The sequence below is a fragment of the Phalacrocorax carbo genome, chromosome 25 (genome assembly GCF_963921805.1).
Source record: "Phalacrocorax carbo chromosome 25, bPhaCar2.1, whole genome shotgun sequence".
Classification (NCBI taxonomy): Eukaryota; Metazoa; Chordata; class Aves; order Suliformes; family Phalacrocoracidae; genus Phalacrocorax; species Phalacrocorax carbo.
The window spans coordinates 5816665-5834730 of NC_087537.1; the positions used below are offsets into that span (position 1 = coordinate 5816665).

Sequence of the window (18066 nt, forward strand, 5' to 3'; positions counted from 1 at the left end):
ACATCGATGAAACATACCGTAAAAGTGATCTACACTAACACAAATATAACATATTTCTGCAGGAAGGAACAGTCCCACCGAGGCCTGCCTGCAAATCAGTAATTTCTGAGGGGAGCTCGTTCGGCGAGCGGTCCCAGCAGGGCACGGCCTAAGGACGGAGCATCTCTGTAAGTCTCCCCTTAGCCTGCCCCACGAGACTGCCCAGCAGGTACCAGGATGGGGTGGTGGAGAAGGAAGAACAACTTCCCCTTCTCCAATATCAGCTCATCTTCTGAGTTCACACAAGGAAAAGCAAGAAGGGGAAAAAAAATCTTTTGTGCATTTAATTCAGAATCTAATTACTGTGTATAAATTAGTTAGCTGGCTTCCACCTAAGATTTAACATGTAATAGCCTATGAATCACATCTCTGTTACAGGATATATTGTGCCATTTATATGTAAAAATGCTTTATGCAAGGCACCCTGTGGACTAGGGATATTAATTTATACCACGGGCTCTGGAAGATTAAGTGAAATTAAAGAAGATAAGGAGATAAGACACCACTGCTGATCAATGCTTCTTAATGAGGAACATGCTCTATGTGCATTTTAAGGTGAAATCATCCATCAGAGTCTACACAGCCGTAAGGTCAGCTGCTATATATGGAGATGGTGTGCATTAAAACTCCACTGGTTGTAACAAAGACTCTCTCTGGTCAACAACACTGGAGCTGTTTCCTTCCACCTGCTTTGCTGGCTGCTTTCTCCATATGCTTTTAAATACTCCGTTTAATCTGCCCAGATTAACTCCTGTGGACACAGACCCAAGCAGAGAATATTCCTCACCATGATCTTGATTTTCTTCCTTCCACTGAGCCATGTTTTGTGGCAGGAACTTCTCTGGCAGCTCCTCCAGTCAATCCCTATTTATTTCCTGCCAGTTTGTGGGCACCACAGGGAAGAGCGATGAGGACTCCCATGCCATGCTCTTCGTGCCTGAGAACAGGCACGTGCACTCCAATTTCCCTAATGAGGCAGCAACACCCACTCCAAAGGCTTCTAACTCATTTATAAAGAGCAGTCATCACAGAAGTTATTCCACCCGAAGGACAGGGCACAAGAGCCACGGGCAGCCGCTGACTAAGGAGTTGCACCAGGAGATGAATCCTCCTCCTGCATCAGCAGTCTGCAACTCCAGCAGCACAGAGCTGTTTTTGTGTTTATGCTCCGTCCTGACCAGCTCCTCCTCATTACTTAAAAGAGAACAAAACATTACTTACAGTCTAATTTGAAGCTACTGCCCTGGAGTCAGAAACCGAATTAATTTCCATAGATACTGAGTGGTTTTACCAGTATAGTGGAGCTAATTACCTCTTCTCCCCCGTCTCCATTATTACTGTCACCTCCTGTAGGGACAACACAGAAGCAATGTCCTACCCTACGAATGCGGCACGCAGCAGTAGCCCAGCACTGTCTGGGAGGAGATGGTAAATGCTCCCTTAGCATCTCAAATACGCCAGACAGCACGTGAAAATAACCCCTAATGCAAAATTGTTTGGTGAGAAAACAAGAATTATCTGGACTGCGAGAAGTTTCATTTATTATATGTGCCTAAAGACAGCAGGGCTTAGTTCCAACAACGCGAAGTTATTAGGCACCAAGAAACGCCGAAGCCACCCAGTGGTAATTTTCTTCACATTGTTTTCATACACCTGCTTAGAAATTCTCTTTTGATTAGAGACAGGGGAATTCAGGCTGCCATGAAAGCATGGCATGCTTTATGTGACTGAAGTCACAAACCCAGAAGGATTCTTGAGTCACTAGAAACGAACGCTTCAGGTGTGATCCCTTATACGCATGTTTCAGCCTGCACCGTCCTGTTGGGGTTCTTGGTAAGGGGAGGATCAATTTATCCATACCATGTACGCAATCAGTCACGAGCATCCAAAATAGACCGTTTAAGCACAGCATCCACGTAGGCACGTGTGTGTGCCACTGTAACTACGTTCTTTCTGTCTAACAGCATTGGTCCGGTGCACGGGTGAGCAAGTAGGAACATCCAAGCCTTCCTCTAAATGAATCTGTAAAGAAAAAAACTAGGGAGAAGAAAACGTGAGAGGTGCAATATGCACAACGCCGATGACTTTCTACCCTGGACTGCAAACCCATTTACAATAACCCTACAAGAACATATAAAGAACGTATAAAGCATTTGTTAAATAATCACCTCTGTAGGATCATTTTCACCAGAAAAAAACTGATGCTCAACACAGGCCTTTGCCAACACAGCTCAGGCTCTCCAGGATAGCGCTAGAAGCCTAATTTTCTTAAAAACAAAACCAAAAAAACCCCAAAGATTAAGGCATCCTGTGATTTAATGGCATCTCTTCAAACAGCAGCACTGCCTGCAATCAGAACACAAAGGCTTCTGAGCAGGGAGACCAAAAATGGGACTAATACATCACAGGTGGGGGGGAGGTCTAAATGATGCAATGAAAAAATAAACCATGTCTTTTCAGAAACTACCGTTAAACAAATGAGGGGCCACCTTTTGCATTCATTATCGTGCTGCTAGTGATTCCTTGGAGCCTGCAAGCCAGCCAGCATTTTAGCACACACCCTAAAAGAGGATGAAGAAAGAGGATTTTAAGTAGGTCACCAGTAAATATGATCACGATGGATCTTTTTTTGTTGTTTTTGTTTGCTGTCAGCCACTGGAGTCCTGCTTTGCAAGAAATGCTGGAGAAGAAAGGAATCGATGCAACAGCAGCAAGGTGGGCAGCGTGTCCAGAGGAACATGTGTGTTAGCTTTCTGAAACCAGCCTTGGACCTCTGACACGGGCAAGCCTTCTGAGACGAGCCCCCAGAGCCGCATGCGCATCACCGCCCCCACTCGCCACGCAGAGCTGCCACCTGGCCTCCGAGTACGGAAACGGGTATTTAGAGGTACCTGCTGCTAAGGAGTATGGGGAAATGCAGATTGAGGTCTTATGCCAAGGGGGTTTAATGGAATCAAAGCATTCTCCTCTTTCCTTTCCGATCTCTTCTCCCACCTCTCAGGTTTCTTGTGCTGAGGAAATCAACCTCAAAGCGCCCCTCCCTGCCCCGGTCCCCTCCTCACCCAGTGCTACAGTGGGATCGGTGGGGGGGAGAAAAAAAAGAGAGAACTGGGAAGAAAACCAGCCTGTCCTTTTGTCCCATGAGCTCTGGGGTATCACTGTCTGTTTGCATAAAGGTGGGACACAGGAGGGATGGGAAAAGGAGCGGGAGGATGCCCATGGCAGTAGCTGCCTCCTCTCTGATGCCGCGGCCAGCAGGGTGAAGGGAGGGACACGCCGAGGCCAGAAGAGCTTCACCACGCAGACAGAGGCCCAGCCTGCAGCGGCCACTCAAACCCCAGGAGGACGACAACCCACCAAGCAAAGCCGCATCATCTGCCGTTGTCTGACTCTCCACCGCGCTCTGCCAGCCTGCGCGGGTTGACTGGCACTGCCACGGTTCGTCTGGAGAGGAAGCTTCAAGAGGGGAGAAAGTGGAAAATAAAGGGGAAAAAGATCTTGCCAAATATTCCACAAAAATTGGATTGTGGTTGCAGGAGCAGGAAGGGACTAGCTTGGTTTTGCTGTCAGATGGACAGGAGTAATGCTGTTCTAATGCTACTGCAATGCTGTTTCAAACCCAAGTCTATTCAATTCTGCCCTTTAAAAAACAAACTAGCACATTGTTTCTACGCTTTGGTTGCCGAGTAGTCCGAGAGCAGGCAGAGCGCTGGTTTTCTCCAGGTCCTCAGGGATATACGCAGCGATGGACATTTTAGAAAATGATGCTCCTAGGACATTTCAGCATATCAGGGATTTTCTGTTCCTGGAGGCGCACCTGGCTGCTCACCATGCCCCGCGTACCTGGAGCACCTTCTACCGCAACTTTCTCCATGAGTAGGGAGAAAAAAAAGGCCAGTGAAAGCAGACAAGCCCACACGCCTTCGAGGCAGAGCGCAACGTCAGACATGGTCTGAAGGTGGAAGCAGCAGGTGCTATTTGAGCTTTTCCTAATTCGGTTTTGTATCATACGGATCGCGTTTACCTCGCGGCGCTGCAGCTAAATGGAATCCTTGACGGAAAATAGCTGTAATGAAAGAGCATAAGCGACCCCCTCATCACCCGCTCAACCTCTCCCCTTGCCTACACGGGTAACAAACCCATCACATGAAGCGCCTTTTGCCAACTATTTATCAAACCAGTGAGTGTCGCCTGAAGAAAATGGTGCATTGTTTTTCTCTCGGTAATAGCTGCTGGCTGAACACTGCAGAGATGCCGAAGGCATCTATAATTGCAGGCATTCCCACGTGAACTCCCAGGAAAAGACAGGTTGCTCTAGCGCGCCCGAAGGACTGTGGCGCTGCCTCGGGGCTGCTGGAGAGCCAGCTACAGCGCGACTAGGCTCGAGCCGGGTGGCAAGATAAGCACCAGAGCCACTGACCGAAGCACTAAATAAAAGCACTGTTATGGCAGATCCTCCTTGCAACAGTTCTAATACCGCTGTTCAGATTTGAGCTCATTTAGTCCCTCAAAAGAAAAGCAGCAGTTGTGCTGCTAGTCGTTGGCCATCTCTCCCCACACACACATCTCCGAGTACTTGATGTTCTGCCTCAAAAAACCTGGGTTTTAAGGCAAACCAACATGTCACTTTGATAATTTCTGGGCTTTACAGCTCTAAATATGACCTGCCCCATTAGCCTGGTACCAGCAGCACTTTTTCAGGCCGGAATCCTTAAGGTGACATTTTCTAACAAGGAATTTTTATTTTTTTTAAAGCGCCTTGAAGCGATAACACAGCTCAGAGCGCAGCGTGGCGCAGAAACCAGGAGCAACGCACCCCGTCGGTGCTGTCCTTTGGAGCCTGCGATGCACAAAGGCATCATCCAGCCATCACATCTGGCGGGGAGAGAAGCCTGAACTCCAGCTGGCTCCACTAAATGGAGATTTATCCCGGACACACGAACTCCTCGGGATGCTGCATACTCTGAAGATGCAAATCGAACCACATGCATTTATACACAGCACGCATGTGACACTACTGGAAGTTGATGGAAAGCAGTAGAAAGCCACGGTAATGCCCACTGCTGAAGGAGAAACCCTTGAAGGAGTCCTAAATCTCACACTGCTGTCTGCAGGGTGTCAAAAATAGCATCTCAAAAAGGAAGATATTCTACTTTCTAAGATATAAAACTGGGAGGGGCTTTGCTCAGAGCCTGCCCCTAGCCGTGCTGTGTTACAAAAACCCTGTATTACTGTGGGAGAAGCCGCCTGGGGCATGATCTGATCTCCTGATGGATCCACTTATCTCTGGGCACAGCTGATGCTCTGTGCCTGGAAATGCCAAATTCTAGCACGGCGGTTTCAACCCACGCCCCGACAGCAGGTCACACACCGTCCCCGACACAAGCTCCCGCTGGCAGAGCGGGGCGCAGGGCGCGAGAGCCCTCGGAGCCGCCCCGCGGGTAGACGTGAGAGGGGTCGGGTCGCAGAGGAGCGGGACGGGACCGGCCATCGGTCTCCCGTGCGCGAGGCTGGACACATGAGCAGGGTTATGTGTGTTGGAGGCTCCAGCACAAGTGCGGGGTAAGTGATGTAAATTGAGAAATTCACACCAGGAGTCTCCTCTTTTTCTTTTTTCTTGCTTAATTTAGCATTAAAACTAATAAATTAATAGGTTATTACACGTAACTACTGAGCTATGGGCAAGAACAAACGGTTTCAGTCTGACTTTATGAACAAAGCAGATTTACAGGGAAATTAGCCTCGGATCATTCTCAACACATCTGTTTTGAAAAGGGGGAAAAAAAGCAATGTTTAAGCAATAGCAAATCAGAACTGATTTAGGGATCTGAAGGACTGAAACGAAGCCAACACATTAAAACTAACCACAAAAATTATCACAACTACACTTATGCAAATCTTTTTTCATATCATATAAAAAAAACCAACACAGCTTTATTTAGGAATTTGGCACACTAAAGGAGAAAGAGGCGAGCCATGGACAAAACGTGTCAGCACTTATTTCACTCAGATATCAGGGCAGGAAACATAGTGGCAGAATTACAAGCTGGCAAAGAAGAATTTATAAGGAGAGCACTGCACCAGGCGCTACTAGGGAGATATACTGCAGTTTTGTACTGGGAACTGGATTCCGCACACTGGCTTTTCTTTTTCCAGCCTGCTCTTTAGCACGAGCTTTAAAACTTGAGCTCAGACATTAAGTTCTGGATCCACTGTAAAAAGACAAACCAAAAGCTGTAAAGTCTGTCAAGATATAAAAGGGTTGGGGTTTGGTTTGGGTTTGGTTTTTTTCCCAAAAGTCAGGTTCATACAGGCACATTTATTTAAATACTAATTTATTGGAGCTTGGCTTCAGAAGGAATTGTTGGGACCAAATATTTTAACCAAATATTTAGTCTCTATTTAAAAATTAAGTTCCTCAGCTCTTCCCAAAGATGCCAAGCACCGAGCTAGGGGTCTTTACCACATCCCGATTTTATCAGAAAAATGCTCCACACTTTCCAGAAAAACCAAAACCAAACCTACCCTCAGAGCACGAAATTTTAGTTCTGCGCAAAAGTCACTGATGACTTCTGAACGAGCAGTCTCGGGAACATCAGGTGCCTTTTTGAGAATAATTCAAACACTGAGTTCACAAATTGAAATGAACTGGGCAAGAGGCAAATGGAAGGAAAGCTTAAAAGACAAATTTTTGCCTCTGCTGAAGACACTATAAAGTAGAAAACCAGAAGGAAAGTTTTGTTAATGTGTACTTTTATGACACTTTGTTTTACATAAGAATGTAAAAAGTAGCAGATGTATTTCTGATGAGGCTTATCAAATACCCAAAGGCTCCAAGAGAAAAATGCATACTTCCCCCCACCGTTTCAAACGTAAGAAAAAGTCAGGAAGCCTACTCTTTCTATGAAATTCTTCTCTCCCTAAAAATATTAAAGCCTTAAAAATAATTGTTGTTTTCATCTTCACGAAAACACCTTTTCTGATATTTAGCAGCTCTCTGCAGAATTAAACGTGTGTGGTTAAAAGGCAAAGCTGTTCAGGAGCTGGGATCTGGACTGGGATCCATGGAGCTGATGAACAGCAGCCACTAAGCACCTTTAATCAGGAATAATGAGACTCAAGGTAGGAAAAGCACCCCGTAAGTGACTCACTATAAACAAATGGGGAATGCATCAACTCATGCTAATATTTAAGCGTCATCTGTGAGACATTTTTGACCTCCGAAGGTCTGTAAGCAGGAGCTCCTGGGTGCTGACAACCCCGACCAGCGGCGGCGGCGGCAGCACCCTGCATCCCAGGGAAGGGAACGGGTTGCGCGTTTTGGCCAAGATCTGGCAGTCAGTGGAAGAGCAGGCACTAAACACACCAGAATTTGAGCAAGTTTGAAGTTACGTGTTGACGCCAAAGAAGTATTGCATCCACTTCGAGTCTAAACCTGCATTTTTTAAAGCATGCTGGTAGAGTTATGGCAGAGCACAGACAGCTAGGGGAGCGTAAAAGATTACTTCTGTCTAGTAGCTTGTTTTCAAATGTAACATCCCTTCACTTAAGCACATGAGGCAGATGGCATGAACTACAACCCCCTCCCCAAATTAAAACAAAAATATAAAAGTTTTATATGCCTGAGATTTGCGAAGCAGGGAGGTTCCCAGCACACAGGCCGGCGGATGCCAGGACAGCTGCTCGGGGCAGATGGGTCCTTTGACAGCTTGATAATACTGACTTGCTGGTGAAACTAAGCCCTGGTAAGGCCAGCCAACGTGGGGCCATCTGTTTACTGGAGAGGAAAGGCTCTTGGAACAGCAGGTAGCCAATGCTTTGGTTGAGAATTAAACCAACAGCAAGATCATCAGTATTTACAACCTTTACTTGCGCAACCACATACGTACAGCTGGCAGCCCAACTCTGCCACGGCAGCCTGCTCCTGCCGCGCCGCGCTCCGATTCAAGATGCGGCTTGGGAGTTTTGCGCTACGGTTTGCACCACGGAAGGCTCTTCAGAAGGCGCTTTCTGCTTATGTCAGTTTGTTAACAGCGGGCAAGGTGATGGCTCGTGTCAAATTTCGCAGTCTTGAATGGATGCCAAGAGCTGTAGTTCAAGACTGAAAATAATAATATGGTCAGAAAGGTGTGATAACGAATACACGGAATGTAGCAGATAGCCCACAAGAAACATCTTTGGTAAGGTGAAACATTCCCATTCACCTGTTCCCACAATAACACCTTCTCCGGGGAAAATTCACAGCCTGCAGCATCAAAAGGGACGCTTGACTGGGAAGGCTGGCGCGGTAGCCGGGGAACGCAGAAACTCCGTATCGCTGCACCACGATTACTCAGGTGTGATTTCTTTCTAAATTCTGATCATAAATTTCTCAAGGATAGGCAGGAGCTGGATAGAGCCTCATAAAAGGGCACCAAAAATATTAAGTACTCGAAAATATTAAAATGTTCATACTTATAAGTATGATGGCTTCTGTAACACCTAGAGAGGAGGAGGATGGGTTTGGATTTTCTGTTCTAGGACACTGCAAAACATGTATCCCAGCTTCTGACAATCTAAATGCTATTTTTTCCCCCAGACCACAAATAATCCTTCCAGTTTCACACTGCTGCTACAGACTGTCCGAGAAGAGAAAGGATTCCCCTCTTTCAGCACAGTCGATCCACTAGCTGGAGACAGGGAATGAACCAGGCAACGCAACTAACACTTTGCAAAAGGCCGGTAAGACAAAACGTCATTTATTAGTAATACACCACACTGGCGGGATGGGCTGGAGAGGACCTTTGGGTCACTGGAGAGCTATATTCAGAGGAGTAATAGTTACCGTGGAAACCTGATTCTAAATTTTCAAAGTAATCAAGGATTTTTGAAGCGCCCTGAATAAGACTTTCCAAATGCAAAACAATTTCAGAGAACCCCAAGCAACTCAACCATCAGAAAAATCAAACACCTTCAAAGAACATCAAGCTCCAATAACCTCCCATTTCTACCAAGATCTCCATCCCAGGAGGACCCTGAGCGTTTCCATGGAGCTTTAGCATTTAGGGGCTGCTACAGAACGGAAAGCATCAAAGTTACACGGAGATGCCGGTATAAAGTAACCTGAACATGTTTCAGCCACAGCAGAGTTGTCCTTCCAGTGGATTTTAGACAGAATTCAAACTGGCAATGCCAGTAGGACACGGGCAGGCTAGGGAAGGAAAACTGACCAATAAACCTCTTCGTACTCAAAGGCAGGCCAAAAAATACGATGAATTGCTACTGTTCACGTTATCAGACAAAAGAATTGACTTTCAGATGTAGAGGACAAGTACTCAAGTAAAGGATTCACAATTTTGCTGCAAGAATTAAAAGCCTCTCGAAAGCCCAAGGCCTCTCTACAGCTCATTTTATTCTCAACAGTACCAATGAAGGACTGCAGGAGACAAAGGGTTTTTTCCCATGCCAGGAACATACTGAGAAGTGTAACAAAAAGGTACTTTTCCATTGGAAAGTGAGATGAGGAAGGTTTCCTGGGCCAGGCAGTTCAGGACCCATTTCAGAGACAGTGAATGAACCGTGCCGCAGCAGCAGCATTGGGAAGAGTTTTAAGAAAGGAAACGATCCTCTTCTGAGTCCCTTAATGAGTTCCCTTCCAGCAGGACAAGCGTTTGGAAAAACTCAGTGGTGTCAGCAGCTGAAGAAACATTTTCCAAACTAGAACAGAATTAAAAAAGAGAGTGCGCTTCCTCGGGGTGCTGGCACTCCTCCTGTTCAGGCAGCAAATCTTTAATCTATGCAATGCATTTTCCAAAGGAAAACTGTCACTTCTTAATCCAAGCTACAACTGTGAGGTTGACAAACCTACAGGAGATGATTCTGAGGATCATAAATTAACCAAAGGTCAATCTTAGCTAAATCCTAGGAAATTTTTTAAGTCACTATGACAAGCTAAGAGAATTAAGCCAATTTTTCCAGTGTATGTATTTTTTAAATCCACTTTGTATAAGGAAACTATTTTTCCTTTGCTACTGCCCTTCCGCAGGGTGGAGTACCTGGTGCTTAAAAGCCGACAGCTAACTGTGGGTTAGGGCTCCCGCCCCAAAACACAGCAGAATCTTACTCAAAATTCATTATGAATAGAAATTCTGCATAAAAACAAAGCTCAAGCGCTGAAAGAAATGTTAGGGAAGAGTCTGATATGAATAAAGTCTGGTCCTTTGTCAGGCTCCAGCCGCTGCTAACAATGGTGTCAGCCACTGGCACGGCTGAATCAGAACTAAACACGGGTTAGTTGGCAGTGGTGACAGGACACATCGTATTAAACAGCAATTTAGAAGCAGTTTGTTTCTAGCCCGCTTTTCCAAAGCAGCGCTCAACTCCTTTTGATCTTGTCTAGCCTGCAAGAAATCACCAGCACCGATGGAAACTTCCAGCTAAAGAGTACTCATCACCCGCCCGGCTGCCGGCGCTGCTGACACCCACTGTCAGTTAACGGATAATTTTCATAGCTTTCACAAAGCTTAAGTGACAGATTAATTTGATACCAGCGGTTGTAACAGCCTTCCTTTGTGTGGAGGCTTTCTGCCTCGTGAGACGGTTATTTCCTTGGAGTAAGGTCGCTCTGTGAGCAGCACACCATCACACTCGTGTTTTGTAATACCAGTTTGGGCTCCTCTTTCCTGCTTTGTCCCAAAAAGCCAAGAGTATGAATCCCCACTGTCTCCTCCAGATTGCTGCTGACTGGAGAGGATGCTTCTGTTTTAACTGGCATGTAGATCTATTAGTCTCAGCAGTTAATCAAGGTTTCTACAGGAGAAAGGTAAACAGCTTTAAAGGAAAGGAACAATTTTAAACTGATTAAAATCAGTGCAGTTTTGGTATGAAAGAGCATCTTTATGACAAATTGAAGTCTTTTAAAAACCTCTTGCATGATGCCTGGGCCTGAGCTGGAAGGTCTGTTTCTTCATATCAGTGGAAAAAAGGCAAATAAAAAAAATATTGAATCGATTTTAATCAAACTGGGCTCTCTAACTTAATGATTTGTGTTCCAGACCGTGCTCATAATTGAGCTGAGGATTTTCTCCTAAACAAGAAAAATTAAAATCATGTTGAATCTCCTCTGCCTTTTTTCACAGACAGCATCAAAACAGTGTAAAATGCTTGTCCTCACCTTTGCACAACGGATTGAAAATGTGTATTTACAGAGTGTTTCTTTCCATCTATCTGACAAACATCTCAGCATTCATGCTATTAACAAAAAACACCCAGTAGGCAGCGCGCTTGGAGCTTAACCTTAAACACCGCTATTTAGATAATGTCAAATTTTAAAATCTTTCACTTAAACGTGTTTGCAGGAAGCTTTGTTTGCCACAACACGAACTGCTGCAAAGAGCAAAAAAGCAGACAACACAAGTGTGAGTTCTTCTATTTGTACCGTATAAATTTAGTCTCCCCCAGTTGCCTGCAGTTCTGGTTAGGTTTTCTTCCGACACTCGATTTATGTCGTCGGGGGCTTCGGGGCATGCTGCGCTCCTCCGAAGTTTTAAGCAATTCTAGTGAAACTAGTATTTATGGCTAAAGCTTTGAATACCAGGAAAGCCGTCAGAAGTGCACTTTTTTTCTCCCCAGGGAAAGGCTTTTCTGAATTCCCTAAAGCAGGGCTAAGCCGAGCGATCTGCCCTAGGCTGGGCACGCTACAGCCCCAAGCTCGGCTTTGGTCTCTCCCGTGTCCGTACCAAGAGCTGCCCCTGCTCCCCCAGTGCAACGCAACGCTGCCGCTCCCCCTGCAAGGCTCCCTGGGTCTGCTTAGACTGTGAGCTCTTTGGACCAGGATCTGTTTGTTTATAGTATTTAGCATAATAAAGCTTTAATCCCAGATATATCCCCTATGTGCCACCACACTGCTGATGGCAGGCAAAGAAAGGTCTGCGTGGTAAGGATGCACTTCCCCGTGCAAATCTTGCTTAATATGGAAGCCTGGGGCAAACCGTGCACCTCACACCAAACGTGTTTCCATTTCAGTTTGTTCTGAAAGGCTGATGGCACGGATTTTCCCCCCGTTTTTTCACATATATGTATTTATACATATAGTTTCCGCATTTTTACACATTTGCATATATAAATATATGTATGTACATATATTTTTCCCAATTGATACGTATCTATGTATAAATTATACATCCACACTCACCCTCCTGTATTACACACAGACGATACACGTGCACATGATACTCAGTCCAATGACCAAACCTCTCCGCTTCCACAATCAAATAAATTGCTACCATCTCACTAATGTCATGAAATGCACAGATGGAGCAAAATTACAATACTTAAGGCATGTAAAAGGGAAAGCCGAGGAACGTAATCTTCCCGAAGACACCTTTGTGCCAAGGCAGAGAGAGCCCTGCGTGGAATAAGAACAGGGTAACAGGCTTTAATGGAGCCCAGAGCCCATCGCTTTAGTTTGAGATCCATTTTTATGAATTAGTGCTTGGTCAATAGCGTAGCAGTGCCAGTGCAGCTGGCTCTAAGGCATGCCAGTTTAGGAACCCAGCACTAAATAAAATTAATCCAGTGCACACTAACGACTGAAATTGGCTGACAGGTGTCAAAGTGCAATGGAAAATACAAAATTATCCTTAAGCAACTGATTTTCTGCTGGAGTTCTGCAGGGATTGCTTTTTACTGTTCTTTTAACTCCCCCTTCCCTTCAGCAATCCTGGAAGAAAACCAGCAACTGCAGTTGCAGACAATACGGGGATTAGGGGAACAGAAAGCATTGAAGAGAGCCCGCCACTGATACACATTGATCGGAACTGCATGGGTAAGCCAGACGGAAAGCACCGTGTGTGTTTTAACGCAGACAAAAAAGATTCTTTAAGTCAGGGTGTGCTGCAGAAAGAACGGACCACAGCGCTTGGAAGCAACGGATGGGTCTCGGTCACCTTTGGTGATGCCATCTGAGCTGCCTTTACAATCCACGGCGTTTAGATCGCGACACCTCCACACTGCAGGGAGGACTGGGCACGGGAGGTGACGCACACAGTCTGGGAGCCACCAGAGGATGAGGGTAAAAGCAATTAGTGCTTTGGAAACTGGCGAGGATCAGGTCTTCTCTGGTGAAGTACAGCTCTGAAGTACCTCCAGAAAGAGTCCTCAAATGTTGCACTGATCAGATGCGACATCTTCTAGAGGCTTAAGGACCATGAAGCAATGTTGGTGTAAAAGAGAGAACGGATAAGTCCTTTCCAGGCTGATAATCCTCCCCTTTTATGTCCGCCCTCACTCCTCCAAGAGCTCCTCAGGTCCCTTTCTCCTGAACACAGGCTCCAACACTTGGAGGGACACTGTGGCCACATCCACAGCTCCTGAGAGCTGTGTCGCCTGCACTGTAAGCAAGAGCTCTGGCAAGCCAACGAGAGCAGCATGCTACCATATTTTCTTCCTGCCAAGCCGCATAAGAGAGCCCCGTGATCCACATTTCAGACGCTTGCTCCTACAAGGGACTAACCCAACACACTGAGCTGCTAGAAGATTTTTTTTTCCAGCTATTTCATGCACTCTGCTTAATCACAGCTCTTCTCACCTGGCACGTGCGAGGGCTCCAAAACAGCCACAGCCAGAGACCAGCAAGGAGAACAGCCCGTGAACTCAAGCTCATGGACACCCTGTCCTGCAGGCAGGCATGAACTTACTGTGGCCATCACCTCGGCATCTCAGCTGGCTTTCCCATCATTTCTGTTGGGAATTCAGTTACTTAAATAATTACATTATTAAAAATATATATATAATCTAGCTGATATATTAGAAGAATGACTCAAACACCTGTTAACTCAACTGTATTCAATTCACCATCTTAACCAGCCGAGTCGCTACTCCAAAATTTTATAGCTCATAGAAGCATCACGTTAGTTTTATGCTCTATAAATACTAATTTGTGAGCACAACCTGAAAGTAAGAAAACTCCTACTAGGAATAATTTTAAAAAGATGCAGTTTCAAGCAGATTGTCATGGGCGAAGGGAAAAGATGGGAACTTGGGCAGTATGTTCCCAAAACTGAAGCCTTTATGCCTAGGAACAGGAACAGCGTAACTTCTCCACAAGCAGCTGCCAGAACACAGCATCTAAAGACATTACCTCTAAACTTTTTCTAAAATGTCCAAAAAATATTTCTTGCTGAAAATTTCCAGAATTCCCAATGCAAGATGTGTCAGCACTGAAGTTCCCAGTTTGGAAAAAATAATAAAAACTGAACCAAAGCATCTGAATGAGAAGGTTTAGGCATCCCCAGCACAGATGTCACCACCAGCCTCCTCATCTTTCCCACACACTGATACAGACTGGCATAGAATTTTACATGATTTTATGACACAAGCATTTAAATATCAGAACCTACCATGCGACACATCACCAAGGGCAGCTGTGCAGCCTCACCCTTGCCAAAACCCCATAACAGGGGTTTCAGAACCGGTATTGTGGCTGCTGGAAATGGCTTTGCATGTTCAGAGAGGAGCGTAAGCGAGACCCCCTGTAACCCAGCACAGCTGCTCCCCGCGTCCCAGGTGGAGCAGAGCTCTGAAGTCCCATTACAGGGTCACCCGGCGATTGAACTTTCAGGCTCAAGATTTTACTGCTGGATCTACTTTCTCTTCACAGCACCCACCCTCTGACAGGCAGCAGAGAGGAACCTGACACTTGCCATGAGGCACACAGTGGCTTTCAGCTAATCCTGTTTAATGAGGAATTCCCAAAGTGCCTTTCAAGCAAGGGGTCAGCTAATCCCATTCACTGACAGGGTTTTTCTACTCTTAGAAAATGGAAAGTGGCTGAAATTTTTCCTTTAATTTTGATTTACAGATATTGCTTTGAAGAGGGAAACCATGACATTTGGATATTTGGAAAATTAAATGTGAGCTGTTCCTGTACATTACTGTTGAACCAGTAACTTTTATTACACGTTGGAGAAAAAGGGGCTTTTAGACCAGCTCTCCCGTTTAACCAGCTGTGCTGAGAGTTGTCATCTGAAGCAGCAAAAAAAAAATGCTCATATTGGATTAAGTGAAGATTAAACAGCATATAAAAGTATTGAACTGCCATTCTACTACAGACAGTGATTAGATAAGAACTAATCCTTTTTAAAAATAAAAATGCCATTGCTAAATCGGTATAAGAAATTGAAAATCAATAGTTTATACCCTTATATGAAAGGTGCAATACCGTAGACTGATGGCCACACAACATACGTTCTTAAAATTAAGAACCTGTGCCTTGCACTGAGCTATACCAGATACATGACAAAAAGGCTGGATACTTCGTAGTGACGTCCGATCAAACCAGGGCAGTCTGAACATTGAACATACAGGATCTGGAGCGTAACCAACGGTTTCACAGCTCTTCCCAACATTAGAGACTCATTACGGCAGTGAGGAGCAACAGCTACCTGAAGAAGATGTCACCTGTGTTCAAAACATGCCAGACATGAAAGAACTCCAGCTACTTCACAGGATTCCCAAAATGAGGTGCGTTGCTTTACACATACCTGTATCTCCTGAGCCTTCAAGAGTAGCTACCTTTGAAATTAAACTATATTTAGGTAAAAGCAAAACCAGAGAATGTTGTCTTTTCAGCACTGATTTTCCCAAAACAAGTTATGCCGATGCTGAGAATTCATTTCAAATGAACTTAACACGTACCTCCAGCTGTGTGAGAAGTGGCCAAACCGGCATGCTCTTCTTGAATTCATGAAGAAATTTCCCCAGGGACCTAATGTAACCTAAATTCGCCATCATTGTCCTGCCACTTGTAGCTCTGTATGAATATTTACCTAGAAAGACTCCTCTTTAGGGGTCATAAATGGAGCACGATATTGTGAATGGCAAAAGCCAACATTGCATGTGATGCTAAACAACATCAGTCCTCATGAGAATCTGTTCTGCCGGAGTAAGGGAGTAACTTGGAAGGTCTGGTCACTCCACACACCACTCCTCTACAGAGTGACTTTTCTGTGATGGCCTGCAACGCAGTCACCGCTGTGATGCTTGTCTCAACAGTCCCAAACTTGCCCTACGGTATAAAGGTGACTATTGCCAGTTAGCTACAAAACAAGAAGCTCGGTGCACGATAACCGCTTAAGTGTTCCATCCACCAGTAAAACAGCTTTTGCACATTGATTTACAAGAAAGAATTTTCGGGAAACAGAGATGACATTTTACAGCTTGAGCAATACATCATATGCCGGGGGAAGGGGGAGCAATTTGGGAAAGGAATGGCTATATCTCACTTTTACATGTTAGGAGTTTGTCTGTAAGAAGCATTCAGGAGACACTGTGATGCACGCAAAATGCATCTTCAGTGATATTTGTCCCCAAACACCCATGCTCGGACACACGCATACAGGGAAGGCAGAAGGGGTAAGTGAAGTGTGGTAGCTAAAAAGCATGTCCCAAAAACGCAAGGAAAAAAATGCTGCTCTGGTATCCCGGTAATACAGTGAAGTAACACAGACAAAGCTCAAGACTGGCATCAAAATGACGTCGGGGCAGCTTCCCACTTGGCACACTAGACTTTTTCAACAAAATCCATCCCCGACACTGACCTCTTGAAGTGACTTGCCAGGACTCCCACCAGCTCTCCAATCCTGTTGTCGTTAGAGGGCTCTTTACTGAAGAGACAGACAATGAGATCCTTGTTGTCTTTCGTGTGGAAGACCACGAGCTGGTCCTTTCCATTGGAGACACTCAGTCCTATCAACTGTGACGAGAAAGCAAGAACAATGTTACATACGTTGACATGTCTTTCCTACTGGCCAGGCTGGTTCTTTCCTCTCCACGCTGCCACGCTCGCTCTCAACATCTACCTCTACCAGAGAGCGCAGGGCAATGGTGGCGAGCAGGTCCTCGTGCCTGCTGAAAAAGTCGAGGGGAAACAACAGGGGCTTTTTGGAAGTCGGCCTCAAAGGTACAAGGAAATTTTACCATCTACACTCTGATCAACTCTTGCGAGAAGCAGCACAGTCCCGTGTTACCGTAGCGCCCTTCTGCCTACCCAGTACCGTGGCCACCCAACAAAGAGTGCCCCGGGTGGATTTCTAACAGCTGAAGCTTGCTTTCCCAAAGACCTCACACTGGATGACACCACATTGCTCAGCAGCAGAGCCACAAGCCTGCTTTTTTTTCCTTTTCAAAGGAAACCAACAGTAATCACAAGTCTGGCCAACCACCATCTTCAAATTCAGGCACGGAGCGCTGGGAGCGCAAAGAAACGCAGATAATATAAGAATGAGGTTTTTTACTGAAAGCCTAAACATCTGGATGAATAACATAAGTTGCAAACCCCAAAACGCTGATGATTCAAGTATTTAGGCACGGATTAAGGTCTTGTTGCTCTGACAAAATAAAAAGGTGTGGGGTTTTGGGTTGAGCTTTTGGGGAGGGGGGGTTTTGTCTGTTAAGTAGCTGCTACTTGGCACATTAAAAGCTTTGTCCTCATCATCTCACAAAGCAAAAGCAGGAAATTTTGAGGAGTGGCAATCTGGGTACACAGGCTATTCAGAGGAATATTACAAAAAGCAAAGAAGGAATCTGTGCTGGGGAAACAAAATAAAGGCTGGCAAAAGTAACATCAAGAGGCAAGTACATTTAACAAACCCGTACTAAAAAAAAAAATTAAAAGAGAGAGAGAAAGAGAGAGAGAGAAAGGCAAAAGAATGAGGAGGACAGAGAGAATTCCGCGGACCTTCCCTGTGCACTACAGGACTACACGACTCCTTTGAGCCACCCAGAGATTTGCAGAGAGAAGCCACATTCTCCTAAAAGTGAGAGGCACCGATCCACCATTTTGTGGAGATGAAAGTCTCATTATTCCCTTTTTAAAGCGTTGGAAAGGGTATCGGCATAAATCGAGCTGGCGGCTGCTCGCTCCTCTCGGAAGCATGAATCATGTTCAGAAGCAGGCTGGATCTGTGTGTTTGGTTTAGCAGTCACAATGTATTATTTCCAAGAAACCCGTTCCAGCTCTGGATGTCTAACACATACCAGACAGCAGCA

General features: G+C 45.4%; 1 protein-coding gene across 3 annotated transcripts in view; it reads right to left on the reverse strand.

Annotated features, from left to right (window-relative positions):
• MYO1D (myosin ID) overlaps positions 1-18066 on the reverse strand; it is a 164038-nt gene that overhangs the window by 41324 nt on the left and 104648 nt on the right. Inside the window, exons 21-22 of one of the 3 annotated variants that reach the window (XM_064473647.1) lie at positions 16617-16771; positions 1620-2076 (exon numbers count right to left, since the gene is read on the reverse strand). In XM_064473647.1, the coding sequence (XP_064329717.1) occupies positions 2052-2076; positions 16617-16771 (180 nt within the window). In that variant the 3' untranslated portion in view covers positions 1620-2051. Of the gene's footprint in view, positions 1-1619; positions 2077-7922; positions 8141-16616; positions 16772-18066 lie in introns of those variants that run through there. The other 2 variants (XM_064473646.1, XM_064473645.1) reach the window with 2 other exon arrangements.